The sequence below is a fragment of the Catharus ustulatus genome, chromosome 5, assembly GCF_009819885.2.
Source record: "Catharus ustulatus isolate bCatUst1 chromosome 5, bCatUst1.pri.v2, whole genome shotgun sequence".
Lineage (NCBI taxonomy): Eukaryota > Metazoa > Chordata > Aves > Passeriformes > Turdidae > Catharus > Catharus ustulatus.
In genome coordinates, this window is record NC_046225.1 from 56,939,159 (window position 1) to 56,954,011 (window position 14,853).

A 14,853-nucleotide genomic window follows, 5' to 3' on the forward strand; every position below is an offset into this window, starting at 1 on the left:
GTACCAGAAAACTAAGTAATCTTCCACAGTAGATAGCTTGCTTTCTTCAGTTTGTGAAGGATAAAGCAGCTCAAACAAAACCAGCTACAGATAGTCATGACAGCTAAGTCAAAAAATAGCCTTTTATATGGCTGATCATATGTAATCACCACTTCAAGGGAGGTAAGAAAGAGAGCCAAGCTAGTGATGCACTGCAGAAGAGCTCAATTCTTAAAATTCAGTCCAGGTAATAATTTAAGTGCAGAGCATCCTGCAAAGGCTCAATTTCTAACAAATCCAGAGACTATATCATTCAGAAACTGCAGGAGATACTGAAAAGTAGTCAATGATAAACAGCAAAATTAACTCTTAAAAAATAACTCTTAAAAAAAAAAGAAACAGAATATAGTAGCAGAAATACACAAGCAAAAGCTAACACTTATTAATTTTCCCTAACTAAAATCTTTTTACTAGAATGTAAGGGAATCTCAAACTATGAATGGATTCAAGTTTCTCCTCTAACTTACGGACTCAGGACAAAGTACTACAAACCACAGAGCCATAGTATCCAAACATTGATTGGATGTAAATCCTCTCATATTTATCTATTACTTCAAAACTTTTTCTGATTGTCAGACATTACCTTTGTAAAGCCTTTTGATTCCTAAAATAGTTCAATTTAGCCTGTACAAACTGCATAAGCATTTCTAACTCCTCTTCCCCATGTGTCTAAGAATGGGATAAATTGACATATATAAATATATATGCATACACATGCATATACATGAGAATTATATGAGAAACTTATGAAACATATGAGAACTGAAAACAGCAGCCTGTTGGGCCAAATGCAATTACAGAACTTCTGAAAAAACACAGATCAGCAACAGTAAAAAGGTTTAATAAGCACAGGATTGTATGCTGTAACTGTATGCAAAAGTAAAAATACCTGTTGCATATTCCATCATCCAAGTGGGAACTCTGAATACTTCCCATCTTGGCAATAAGCTGGCATGAAAGTGGTAAATTCTACAATTGTCATGCAACATGCAATGAAAGATGGATTGTCTTGTTCATTCCCACTCCATGTTTATAAAAGGCTAAACTGAAGAGCAGGAACTAAACAATAAGAAAATAAACAAAATAATTTTCTTATCCACTAATGTTCTCTAAGCCTTTCCAGATTATAGTACAGTCTTACAGATGGAACAGCAAGAAAGAACTGGTGTTTTCCCACCTTACCTTTTCCCTCCAGACTGCAAGTATCTACCTTCAACTGACATCTCCATTCCTGTCTTTCAGGAATTTGCAAAAAACGTACTAAAAATACAGCAAAAACATGTATTATGTGTCCCCTTCTGTAAAGATTGTCTATTTTCACATGCGTTAATGTAAATGCTAATGCTCATTCTTCAGTTTTCTAGTGACTGATGATGCACTGTCCTCAGAGACTCCAAATGGCACGCAAGTTTTTCAAAACAAGCATTGTAGGGTGATCAAGCTGTTGAAGAGGGACAGAATATCTTGTATATACATGTTTGGGCCAATTTTCCATCTGTTCAGTTAAAACTGATCACATTTTTTTTTGTACAAACTTGCTACCTTCACTGACAGTTGTCAGTAAAGGCTGTAAAATACCAAAGGATGAGAACATTTGTTCAGTTACAGGTGCTGTCAAGGAAAATCTGAACTGCTTTTAACAATACTATGACATTGTTAGAAGTAACGAAGAGAAGCAAGACGCCAACCGAAAGCCAAGAGCTCCAAGGTGTGACACCCGTCCCCATCCTGCCGGGCCCTCCCGACAGGAGCGCACCCCGAGCTCGCAGCGGGAGTGGCGCGGGCTCCTCCTGCACTTCCGCCCGCCGCCCGCAGAGGGCGCCGCGGGCCCCGCGCCGCGGCTGACCGGGACCGGGACCGACAGCGATGTACGGGACTGAGAGAATGTACGGGACCGAGAGCGATGCACGGGAACGGGACCGAGAGCGGTGTGTGGGAATTGGACAGAGAGCGGTGTGTGGGAACGGGACCGAGAGCGCTGTACGGGACTGAGAGAATGTACGGGACCGAGAGCAATGTATGGGAACGGGACCGAGAGCGGTGTGTGGGAATGGGACCGAGAGCGATGTACGGGAACGGGACCGAGAGCGTTGTGTGGGAACGGGACCGAGAGCGGTGTATGGGAACGGGACCCGAGATCGGAGTATGAGAACGGGACCGAGAGTGGTGTATGGGAACAGGACCGAGAGCAATGTACGGAAACGGGACCTGACAGCGGTGTACGGGACTGAGAGCGATGTACGGGAACGGGACCAAGAGCGATGTACGGGACAGGGACCCGAGTGCGATATATGGGAACAGGACCGAGAGCATTGTATGGGACAGAGAGCGATGTACGGGACCGAGAGCGATGTACGGGACCGAGAGCGATGTATGGGAACGGGACCAAGAGCAATGTACAGGAACGGGACCGAGAGCAATGTATGGGAATGGGACCAAGAGCAATGTACGGGAACAGGACCCGAGTGCAATGTACGGGAACGGGACCGAGAGCAATGTATGGGACCAAGAGCGATGTACAGGAACGGGACCGAGAGCGATGTACGGGAATGGGACCAAGTGCAGTATACAGGAATGGGACCGAGAGCAATGTACAGGAACGGGTCCCGAGTGCGATGCACAGGATTTCCCGGGAGCCAGGTGTGCCGCACGGAAACGGGACCCGGGTGTGCTGCACGGGATTTCCCGGGAGAGGGAAGGGCTGAGAGGGCACCTGGCTTACACCGACACACCGCCGACAATATTTGACTATGTCCCTCCTTAAAAGGGAGTGCCCACACACCCTGGAGAGCAGCTTGCAGTCAGTAACCGGTACAGTTACTCCTCAGGGCAGAGATAGTAAATCTATGAGAAATTCTTCCAAGTGAAAAGTCCCTCTTCTGTTCTGTCCTACCCATATTGCTCCCAGATCCTGTGAAAACAAGCACGATGATTTCCTCCAAGAGGTTCTCTGACACAGCAAGGTCACAACACTAATGTTACAGTGCACATATCTGGAAAGAGGTCACGGTGTTTCAAAGAATAAGTGCATTCACTAACTCATTCACTAACAGGTATATAGCAACATCAAACATCTTTCTTTTGCATAAAAGATCTTTGTTTCAAAAGTGGCCTAATATGGAAGTGCTGCTTTAAGAAAAAGAACTGAGACCTAAATGGAAGAAAGACAGAAACAGAACAACTCTAGTTAAAAAGAGGATTTTTCTGTTCCTTGCCATGGCAGCTAATCTCTCTTCTGTTGCTCTGGTCATTAAGTATACAAAGAAAAGGTTAGAAAAATAACTCTAAATAGGGAGGTTAAAAGAATAAGCTCTAAGAAAAACACATCTAAGTATTATCTTAGCCAACATAATTACTCAGGAAGGAGAAGTCCTTTTAAGACTACAAAGTTGAAACCAAGAAAGCATAAGATAAGTTGTCTAAAAACCTCGTACGAAACAAAAATAACCATTTGTCAAAGCAGTTACTTCAAAAACAAGTATAGAATTAAAAAAACACCACATCTAGGCTTGAAACTAGAGTTTTGAAGCCAGAAGTACCATAACAGCTGCACCTCTACAACGACTGACACCTCAAATTGCAAGTTCTGCAGTGTAAGAACTCCAAATGAAACTTTCTCCTGCCTGGAGAGGGCAGGACCTGTGGAGCCCTGGAGAAGTCCCAGGATCAGGAACCCAACCACCTTCCTTCCTCCTCAGAAAGCCTTTAGTACTGTAACTTTCACCAAAATCCAGCCAACTAATAAGCAAAGATCAATCTGAAGTAGGACCACCAAAAAAAAAGAAAAAACAAAAAGGAAGAAAAAAAGAAAAAGTTAAAATATCAGTGCTGCACAACACACGTGCAGGGCAAACACGCAATTGCATACTTTCAAGAATGCCACTGGAAAAGTAAAATTAATCACGGTCACTCACTGCAGCAGGAAGCACTCTCATGCTGCTTATATTTTGCTCTGGGTGAAGCTCAAGTTCATGATTTTCAGTCTTATCAACTTAAAACAGACCCTCTACTGACCAGTTTACTTTAAGAGAAGTTAGTAACATCTCTTGGCCAGGTATTACTCTAACCCTTGAGCATCTATTCCTCAAACAGCGTTATTTCCTTCGGGTTTATTCCTTCAAAGGGAAAACCTGTAAAAGTTACAATTTCAGCCTTTTAGTACATGCGCTCACATCTATTTGCTACAAGATTTATTGCAGCTATTGCAATGTTACACATACTGATTAAATTATGATGGCAGATGTGCCTTTAAAAGGTAACATACTATGATTCAGGTATCACTGCCTACCCTAAAGAAATGGCTTCTAAAGATGCTATTAAGTAAAATCTAAAAAAATTAATAATATTAATAATAATAAAACATGACTAGAAAAACATAGGACACAGCCAGGAAAGTGTTACTAAGTATATCTTAAGTAACCTACACATTCAAAACCTAAAAACCAAAACTACTGCAGCTCAAAACAAAACTGTACCTATCTACTGCAAAGTAAACTTTGCAATGTCTGTAAAGCCAAGATAGAATTTCCCAGGGATCATTTCATTGTAGCAGGACTAAATACAGAGGTGCAGACAGCTACATATTAGTTTAAGCACATCCAAGGAGGCAAGGCGTGAGGTAGATCTAGTCCAAACCACGTTGGAACAGGTTTTATGCAAGTGCACCCATGATAACATGTGCTGCCTCTCTACAGGGCTTCTTTGCACAGAAGTTGGGAGCTAACACCATCAATGTTTTCAAACAAGACCTGGCTCCTTATCCTGCTCTGCAAAAACAAATTGCCTAGACACGTTCAGAGCTGCTTACAAAACTTCAGGAGACTAAAACACACTCTGCCTGGGGACAAATACATTAGCAGTTGAATGCAAAAAAATTAATTCAGAAAAGACTTCTATCAAGAGAACCACAACAAATTAAGGAATTCAAAGTAATCCAACAGCTTTGGAGGCAAAGGCTTGCTGCACTGGTTAGGAAGCTCAAAATCCTTGTTTGAAAGATCAGTGTTTGTAACAGAACATCTTGCACAGTGAGATGTAAAACACACTTAGGAACGATCCCAGTGTCATAAAAAACAGTTATAATGTCTTCAGTTTCTGAACCACTGCAGCACGTATTTTTCCACATGCAGAATTTTGTCTAAACAGCTGACACCAAAATATTAAGCTGTTTGCAGAAATATGAACTCCGGTTTAAGGACTTTTATTACATAAAAGACAAGGATAAAACCAAAATACTAAGGGAACTTGAAAGGACATTTAACATCTCGCTGAGAGTATATTTACAGAGAACAAAATGGAGCCTATCCCTGTCAAATTTACTACAAGCAAAATGCTATAATAGTATTACCATTCCAAACCATGCCCTCTACTTCTCCTTCTTTAATCATGTATAGAAGAGAATCATCTTCCCTGGTTTAGGCCACAAAAGTTAGATTGTATTTGATTCTTGCCTCCAGACAACATTTTTAAGTCAGTCACTTCAGCATATCATCTCTGAGGTTCCAACTTCTTTCATCATCCTGCTAAAAGCTATTCTCTGATGCTCTCAATGCTGCAGTCTCTTCTTCTCCTGACTGCACTTTTTTGTCTTTTTCTTTAATTATTTTTTCAGGGGGAAGAGTGTTGGAGGTTTTCCATGGGGTTTGTTCAGTCTGTGTTTTTTTTATAAAGTAACTATTTCAGTTAATTCCTTAAAAAAACTTGAGAAAAATATGAAGTGATCTATCCAGAGATCCCATGCAAAACTCTACATTTGTGCCTTTAGCTTGGTGAGACATCAGACACACAGCAAGATACTAATACTTCTGCAGAGAGATTCCTTTATGTAGGATCTACTTAGGGAAATTCTTTGGAAACAGGAAAAACCTATGTAAATACTGAACATATGATAACTCTGTTTTATTGCTTGTGTGTCATCATTAAAACAAAACATGTTCCCATGGTGCAACAGATGCTTCCTGAGGCAGATAGCCTCCCACAACACATGACTAAAACCTCAGTTCTCCCTTCCATTTATCTGTTTACAGCCTACCTCTTGAAACCAGCTTAAACAATTGCAATCTTTGACATATAAAGAAATAATATCAGCAGCTAGGTCTGATAGGAAAATTCATGTTAGCCTGCCCTCATGGTAAGTACAAAGGGCTTTCTCCTTTTCTCTGCTGTACCATACCAAATAACAAGGAAAAAGTAATTACTCCATGCTTAGACTAGAGCCCCTCTAACTTCCTTAAAAGACTTTTACAAAATGTCTCATGTTTTGCTGACTTTAAATCCCATGCTAAAAATTTACATCAGGTTTCCTCACATCAACTTTATCAAGGTCAAATACAAGTTTCTTGCCCGTCTGTACAAAGTACGCCCAAAAGACTTCCAGTACCAGACAACTTTTGAGGAAATAAGAAATATCTTCATTCAAATTTTCTAATATCCTAGAAATGCTCCTTTACAGAATGGTTTCTGGTGGGCCTTCATTTTACAGAGGAAAAACAAGCTACAACCTAAAACAGGGCATGAAAACATAAGGAAAATAAACTGCGTGCAGATGAAATGTCTGGAATGACTGTTGGGAGTTAACTGGATTAGCAAATTATAATAGTTAAAATAAATAGTTCAACATCTTTAGCTTTTTTTACCTTCCTGTCTCAAAATAGCTTATTTACAAGAACTTCCTTCCTTGATGTAAATATACCCTTGTAACACTGTTGTAGTGCTGGTGAAACAGCAGAAAGTTATTCTACCTTGTCACATTCTTCCTGCCAAGTAAAAAGTTAATGAACACCTAATCAACATACTCAATATGCTGCCCTTCAGGAGTCTAGCAAGTAAAATCCATGCAGCATAAAGCAGAAAATCCATTCCCTGCTGTTAAGTAAAATCCCTGTATTTCATGTAAGCTTTACTTCTAATAAAGTGGGTTTTTTAATTATCAGTCCTCATTCTTAATCGAGATAAGCAGCATTACCCACTGTGACAGAACAAAAAAAAAATCCAGTTCTGAAATATAATTAGGACATATTTAGTACATATTCAGATCTACTACAATCAGGTAACTATGTAACTATGTTGTGTAAATGTAGATCTTTCAAGATAATGGTAAAGATTTAGTACTTCAGTACTACAAGAAAAACAGAGGTTACTAGTTGAATTTGCAATTAAACTGCATTTCTCATTAATTTCAGGTTTGCAATTAATGTCTTAGAAGAAAGCACTCTATGCAAATACAAATTCATCACTGATTTGCATGGAAATTATACGTAGAAAAGTGCTACTTTGCAGGGAGTGGGTTATTAAATATTTCTTCAATAATTAAAAATGAACTGGCAGAAACAAGGGCTAAAATTAAGTAATCTTATTTTATGCACAATATGTAGTTTGAACATATAGTTTCACTCATCTCTAATTATACAACTGAATAGTATGCCTCATCAACTATTATAATTTCTGCATTTAAACAGGTTTTTAGGGTAGCTTCTGCTGCTTTCCCTGAAACAGGAAAAAATTTAAGGTCAGATATAAAGATAGTCCACTGGAAACCAGGGTAAATCTTCTGAATACTAATAAAATGTTTCCATGTATAAATGTTTTCAGTATTTTCTTTTCTTTCTCAATTTCAATGTATAAAAAATGGAGCACAAGTCAAGAGAAACAATCAAAGTACTCGGAAGTTCCTCAGGAAGCTCACACTCCATCACTAATGTTTCAGTTTGCAGATTGAACTGTGCCTGTCCCAAACATTCTGCAAGAACAAAGACTATATGCACTATTTTTGAAAAGTCATGGCAGTCAGGTAAAGTCCTTGGTGATTGGGAAAAAGGAAACATCCCTCCTATTGAAAAAGAGAAGAAACACAGACCTGAGAAAAAAGAACATTGAGCCTCACCTCTATGTCTCGGAAGATCATGGAGCAGCTCCTCATGGAAGCAATGTTACAGCACATACAATGAGGTGATCTGCTTGGCTTTACTAAGGGCAAACAGTGTCCAGCTGACTTGGTGCCCTTCTATGATGGGTTGATGGCAGTGGTCGATGAGGGAAGACCAAACAAATGTCATCTACCTAGACTACTGAAATACCTTACCACAGTGCCACATAACATCCTTATCCCCAGACTGGAGAGACGGATTAGAAGGGTGGATCAATTGAAGGATAAGGAACTGCCTGAATGGACATAGCTGTCAATCATTCTATGTCCAGTTGGAGGCCTGTGATGAGTGGTGCCCTTCAGGGCTCTCTCTTGAGACAGGGAGTCTTTGATACCTTCATCAGCAACACAGACAGGAGATCAAGTGCACCTTCTCAGCAAGTTTGTAGATGACATGAAACTGAGCAGCACAGTTGAACTAAACGAAGGAAGAGATGCCATCCAGAGGGATCTGGACAAACCCAAGAAGTGGGCCCATAAGAACGTCATGAACTCCAAGAGCAAGGTGTTGCACCTGCATTGGAGCAATCCAAGACATGAGCACAGACTGGGAGAAGTCATTGAGAGCAGCCCTACTAAGAAGGACTTGGTGGTGCTGGTGGATGAAAAGCTGAACATAAGCCAACTGGGTGCACCCACAGGCCAGAAAGTCAGCTGCATCCTGGCCTACATCCAGAGAGGAATGGCCAGCAGGTTGAGGGAGGTGATCCTGCCCCTCTACTCTTCTCTTGTGAGATCCCACCTGGAATGTTGTCTCCAGGTCCTCAGCACAAGAAAGACATTGACCTGTTGGAACAAGTCTGGCCAACCAAGATGATCAGAGCACACTGGAGCACCTATCTTAAGACAGGCTGAGAGAGCTGGGCTGTTCAGCCTGCAGAAAGTTCCAGGAATATCTTATTGTGACCTTCAGTAGATATAGAAGGGGTATAAAATAGAGGGAGAGCAACATTTTACACAGGTAGATTGCAACAGGACAAGGGAGAATGGTTTTAAACAAAAACAGGAGAGATTTAGACTACAGGTCAGGAACCAATTCTTTACTCAGAGGGTAGAGAGGCACTGGAACAGGTTGTGCAGAGACCCTGCAGATGAGCCAATCCCTGGAAGAGTTCCAGGTCAGTCTGGATGGGGCCTGCTGATGCTGTTTGCACACAGGCACACAGAAAAGTAAGTAGCATCACATTAAATTTGACAATGGTAATTCATAACAACTCATTCAGGGATAACAATCTTCCCCTAGATGCAATTAAAAAGGACAACAAAATGAGGTTAGATTCTTCTTCCATTCATTTACCATGAGAATGGGTATCAGAACCATGTGACAATAACTCTCATTTTCAGGGGACATCTTCACTCCCCTTGGTTCTCAAGTATGTGCCTAACAATGGCCAGAAAGAAAAATAAGCAAGCACAATGAAACTACATAGACTTTTCCATTCCTACCCAATAATTTTGAGAATGCAAACTGTAAAGTTGAGTAAATGCAAGGGCAAGTTTTTTGCCAGGACCACCAGAAGCCTCCCTACCAAACTTATTCAAGCACAGTCACAAAAAACTTTCTTAGGTTGTAAGACTTAAATTACCACTAGTAAGCACGATGCTCTTCGTACTTGCCTGTAAAATCTAAACCAAACCAGAAATCTTTCTTCTAGACTGCTCTCTGTAAAGGTATTATTTTACACTATGAAGTGCCTGCAACAGATCTAAGGTAAATAGGATAGCCCAGTGATGCCTTAACCATGAAAATTTTGAGTGAAGAAACCATAACATGAAGCAACAGATTACATCACTGTCTTACTGCAAGCTGAACCTTTCACCTTTGCCTACTTCTTACACCAATCACAAAAGTAGCAACTTTTAGACATAGTCACACAAAACTTTCCTTTAGGCTAGAACAATGGACAATAATATCCCATTTCAGACAAGTACAGAAATTAGACTTTCCTTCTATATTTGTCTGAGGAAAGAGCTGAATTAAGAAGAATAGCAACAAGTACTCAAGTGCTGAAAGATAAAGAGCAGCTATACAAAACAAAAGGATGAGAAAGATTTCATGTATGCACAAGTAAAGTTTTTTTACTCCTACCTCATCACTTTCATCTACTTCGATGCCACCATCTTTGTCATCATCCATTTGCTTGTGGATCATACGGAGAGCTTCTAGGCTGAATCGGTCCTCCTCAGTAAAGCACGGTGGGCTGAGTGAACTGCAGGGATCTAAAGGGAGGAGGACAAAAAAAAACCAAAACAACACAACAGAAATGTTATTTACTTTCACTTCAGAATATAAAGCTCCCCAGCAAAATAAAGGGTTTAAAATTCTGTACTGTCACTGCACATGATCACCAGGTCAGAGATGCCAACTTAACCATAAAATAGTACTTGTACAAAAAAGTGAAAGGCATGTGTGTGCACAGCAACTCTTTTTTATTCAGAAAAAAGTCCCCAAAAATAGGCTGGAATATTTTTGACCCTTCAATTTATTTCTTCCATCCCAGTAAGTTACTATCTCCATTTTTTCTTTTATCATCCAGCTTCAGTTAATGTCAGTGAAGCAGCGAATAAAGCTACCACGTTTCCCAACCTCCTTTCTGAAAGTCTGAATGAAACAAAGAGCAGTGGAGAAAAAGGAATTGTCATATCATACAATCATAGTTTCATAGCAGAAAACAAAGGGATGGTAATCACATTGCAGATCAAATTCTAAATAGGCAGTACTACTGAACACAAAATACTCAAGCACTGCAAGAGCAGAAAGCACTGCAAAGAAAATTCAGCTGATAGTAGTACACAACGTATTAGTCCTGTACACTCTGATCACAAACTGCAGTCACTGTAGAGCAGGATTCCAAGTCAAAAATAGTACATTTGCATTTGCATTCATTACTGAAGGCTCATGATTTGCGCACATCTGATAGCTCAGCTTGCACCACATCAAATTGCTAAATCCGTGTTCTTTTCCCTTCTACAAGGTACATGCCAAATGCTCCAAAATTCTACCATGCATGATGATCAACTATCACCAGGGTGGCCTTGTGCAGACCTTGGCATTAACTAATAGCAGCTATTAAATTAATACTGATGTACTGAACACCAGCAAAGAACAGAAGGTAGAGAAGGATACAGAAACGGTTTTTTCAAAGTTGGACTTTAATAGGGTAGGGAAATCCCACTGTAATAACCATTATAATAATGCACTGAGTAGTTCCATAAACTGTTAAATTGCACTTAAATCATATTAATGCAAGTAAAAATTGAGGGAGCATATGAATAATTTTTGCTTCTTCTAATCTATCAAAGAATTAAGGTTTCATGTTGCTATAGAATTTATTAAAAAGCTCACTTACATAAGTAAAGGAAGCCCATCTAGAAAAAAAGAGGAATCAAATGTTTTCAGAGGAAAACAAATTTTTTGGTTTATGATTTCATACCAACTGGATTAAGATGATTCTCTTTTTTTAATATAAATTCCAAAATAATTAAAAATCAAAATAAAGGAATGCATAAGGTTACAAAGCAGGAAGTGCAAAGATAACAACCATGACATAGTTGGAATCTCAGACACATAATTAATAGGACTGGTTTCCACATCTAGACATGAGTCAATGCATTAATACTTCATACTTAAATTTTATTATACAGGAATTAATGGAAATCTGTGATGTGTTCCCATGCATCAATTAAAAAAACAAACAAACAAAAGAAAGTCAGCAGGAAAAAAAAACCAAACACTTCACTGACACTGTCCAAGAATTGAGGTGTTGCTTTTAGAACTACTTAATGTAATTCAAAGACAGATTTCTATATTTATTACTTACAAAATTACTAAATATTAAATATTAATGAATATTTAATTATTAATAATTACTAATTAATTAATTACCAAATATTAAACCAGAATAATCACAAACAATAAAATTTTCAGCTTTAGAATGCAACTGATATTTTATAAAGGGGGGGTGCTAATTAAAAAAAAAATCTATTTTATTTGTCTATTTTTTATTTATTACAAAAGGTTTAATTTGCACAACACTCAGCCTTTGGATTTTTGCCTCACAATGAAAAAATTACCATCATTGGAGGGTTTAAAGGGCTTGTCCCTGCAATAACAGGGTGCTTCATGTAGAAAGGTTTGCCTTGCAGTAATAATGAATCACCTCAAAGTTCTTCTAATAAATTCCCATGGCCATGAACAGAAAATATTGTTCTACTAAAATACAATCATATCAGAAGCACAATCTTTGTATGACAAGTTTTGATCTACACTGCATCTTAAGTTAGAAGAAAGCGTAATTGTCAAAACATAAACAGATCCCTCAAACACACCCAAATTAATCTGTACTTAATTTTATTGTAACATGGAATTAAATTTCAGATACATGTGTTTGCAGTTTGCAAGCACCCACTCAAATGGGTTTTTTCCCTTTTGTTCAGCTGAAAGCCCAGTTTTTCAAATCAAAAAGATTTTCTCAGAGAACATTTTCTCACAACTGAGGCTGATCAGTCCCTTAATCAGGGTACTTATCTTTAATATGCCTTTTTAGGATATTTAAGCATGAAGGCACTTTAAAGAGCCATGGCTTTTCTTGAGAGAAGTAAACAGGCTGCTTGTGCTTCAAATGTCCCATGTGCTGGCTCCAAGAACACTTGATCTCTCTTTTAAGAGCCGACAGAGTGCCAATTGCTCTTTTTGGGAATGAGGAACAGAGTAGGACCACACGTCAACTGTAATAAAAATTAACCCATTCTATAGAGAATCCAGATTTATTTTCAAGCTTATTTTCATCTGGAAAAATTAACATTTAGACTGACAGACTGACGACACTGGTCATTCCCTTCCTCAGAGAACAATCTCCAAACAAACTACAAAGCCATAACCTATAGAAGTGAAAAGCATTTCACAAGCATACCTATGGAGCCCTACCAAATCCAAAAAACAGATGATGGAAATTTAATCATCTGCAGTTCCACACAATATTCCATCATGCAGTAGCTTGCTTCAATTGCTTGGCAAAACAAATTCAAATTAATACTAGATGGAGTATGGTTACTAAAATGGATGAGAAAAAGTCTCAAGACACAGCAAACACTTTAAATGTAGCCCTGAAGCCCCACAACAAATCATAAGACTAGTTGATAATTCTTCACTTTGAATTGACACCATTGGAGATGTTCTAGGATTCCAAACCTCCTCTTGTACTTTAAGGACAAGCCTAAATTAATGTCTAGACCGATTTCTCCATTCTAGTCTGGTGTGTTGTCATAAATACGCTTAGTCCAAAATCTTCACCACAGGAAAGAACAGAGATGAAAAATTCACTCAGGGAGTGAACCAACAGCTTGGAATTTGAGCTTTCCTCTAATGAAAAACACAGAAGAATTAGCAAAGGAAACAAAAGAGACAAGGTGGGCAACAGGAATAAAGGCACAGCAGATATCACTCCAGGCACAAGTTACTTTACATCTGTTTTTCATGTTTGTTAGAAGCAAGGAAGTTTCAGAAATACTGGTCATAATAAGGAAGGAATTTGTTCCTAAAAAACTAAATGTCAGCCTCATGGCTCAACAAACTTGGCAGAGGATTTTGAAACAAACCTTCCTCCCACCTTGAGGTAGTAACTGCCTCCCATCTCTAAGGCAAGGGGGGAAGTACTCACCGGTCCATAGCAGACTCCCATAGGAGACAGTCTGATAATGAACCAAGTACAGTTATCCAGCCCAAGATAGAGAAAACTTTGCATTTATAGTCCAAGGGAAAATAACACTTCACACTTTTTCCCCCACTTAAATCTTCTTCAGTAAGACTAAAATATGGTGAGACTACAAAAAGAATTTCAGTTTGAAATTCCCCTCAAATTTAGATTCACAGCACTTCCATTTCCTAAAGACAACAGAAGTTAAACTTGAAATGTGACATTGTGAATACAAGCCAGTAAGGAAAATGAATTACACTTCAAGCGTTCATCTCAGCAAAGCCCTTGAAGTTTATTTAGGAATACACCATAAAAAGAGGTTCCAAAGCAAAAAGGAACATGCACCTCATAGTCCTTCATCCATCTTACATTTGCTTCTCCCTAAACAGCTGCAAATGTTACAGACTTCAGAATAAAAAGGACTGACAGACCAACAAACAGGGAATAAGCCTGCAGTTCCCTCACACACCTCCTTTTGCATACAGACACTGGAGCACAAGAGCTATGGCTGTGCCAAGCCTGACAGAATGACTCCAAACAGGTGTTCACAGCTCCAGTCCAGAACTTTTCAATAACTGAAAGAGTCTTTTTAAGAATATAGGAACATCCAGAAGCTGCATGATTTGTCACAAGTACCTGGAATCAGGTAGACACTTCCAAATCTAAAATTTAAATGCCTTTAAATGTTCCCTTTTTTTTTTGAGTTCACTCAGAGCAGCGTAGCAGTTGGGAGTTGTTTCAAGAAACTGACTACCCCACATCATTCTTGTTCTGCAGGGCTGTTCAGCATTCACCAAGAAAGAAAAGCATGTTTTTTTTATTATAACATATGGCAGTCCTATGGAAGCCTGCAGGGTTTCCATGCCTGTCTTTTACTGATGAATTGAGAAGTGTTGTGCTAGGTTTATGATTCCTCATTCCTAAAAAGCCATCTGGGATAAAGGGAAGCCTCACAGAAAAGGCAGGCACTATACAGCATCAGCTTCCTAAGTATGTACTCTTGTCTTAAAATAACTACGCTTCAGTGTGCCATGATGACAGAAGTGCATTTCTTTGCATTTTCCAGACACAAACAAGGTGTGTACAATATGTCCAACACCCTACCAAATGAATATTCACCTAACTGGAATTCCTATTTCCTTATATTTCTGTTTTACATGTGCATTAATATGTTGCAGTTTCTTAATCAATTCA

General features: G+C 39.0%; 1 protein-coding gene across 2 annotated transcripts in view; it reads right to left on the reverse strand.

The window, feature by feature from the left end:
- STIM2 (stromal interaction molecule 2) overlaps nucleotides 1–14,853 on the reverse strand; it is a 77,079-nt gene that overhangs the window by 26,136 nt on the left and 36,090 nt on the right. For both annotated transcript variants that reach the window (XM_033059933.1, XM_033059934.1), the window contains exon 2: nucleotides 10,053–10,183. In XM_033059933.1, the coding sequence (XP_032915824.1) occupies nucleotides 10,053–10,115 (63 nt within the window). In that variant the 5' untranslated portion in view covers nucleotides 10,116–10,183. The remainder of the gene's footprint in view (nucleotides 1–10,052; nucleotides 10,184–14,853) is intronic.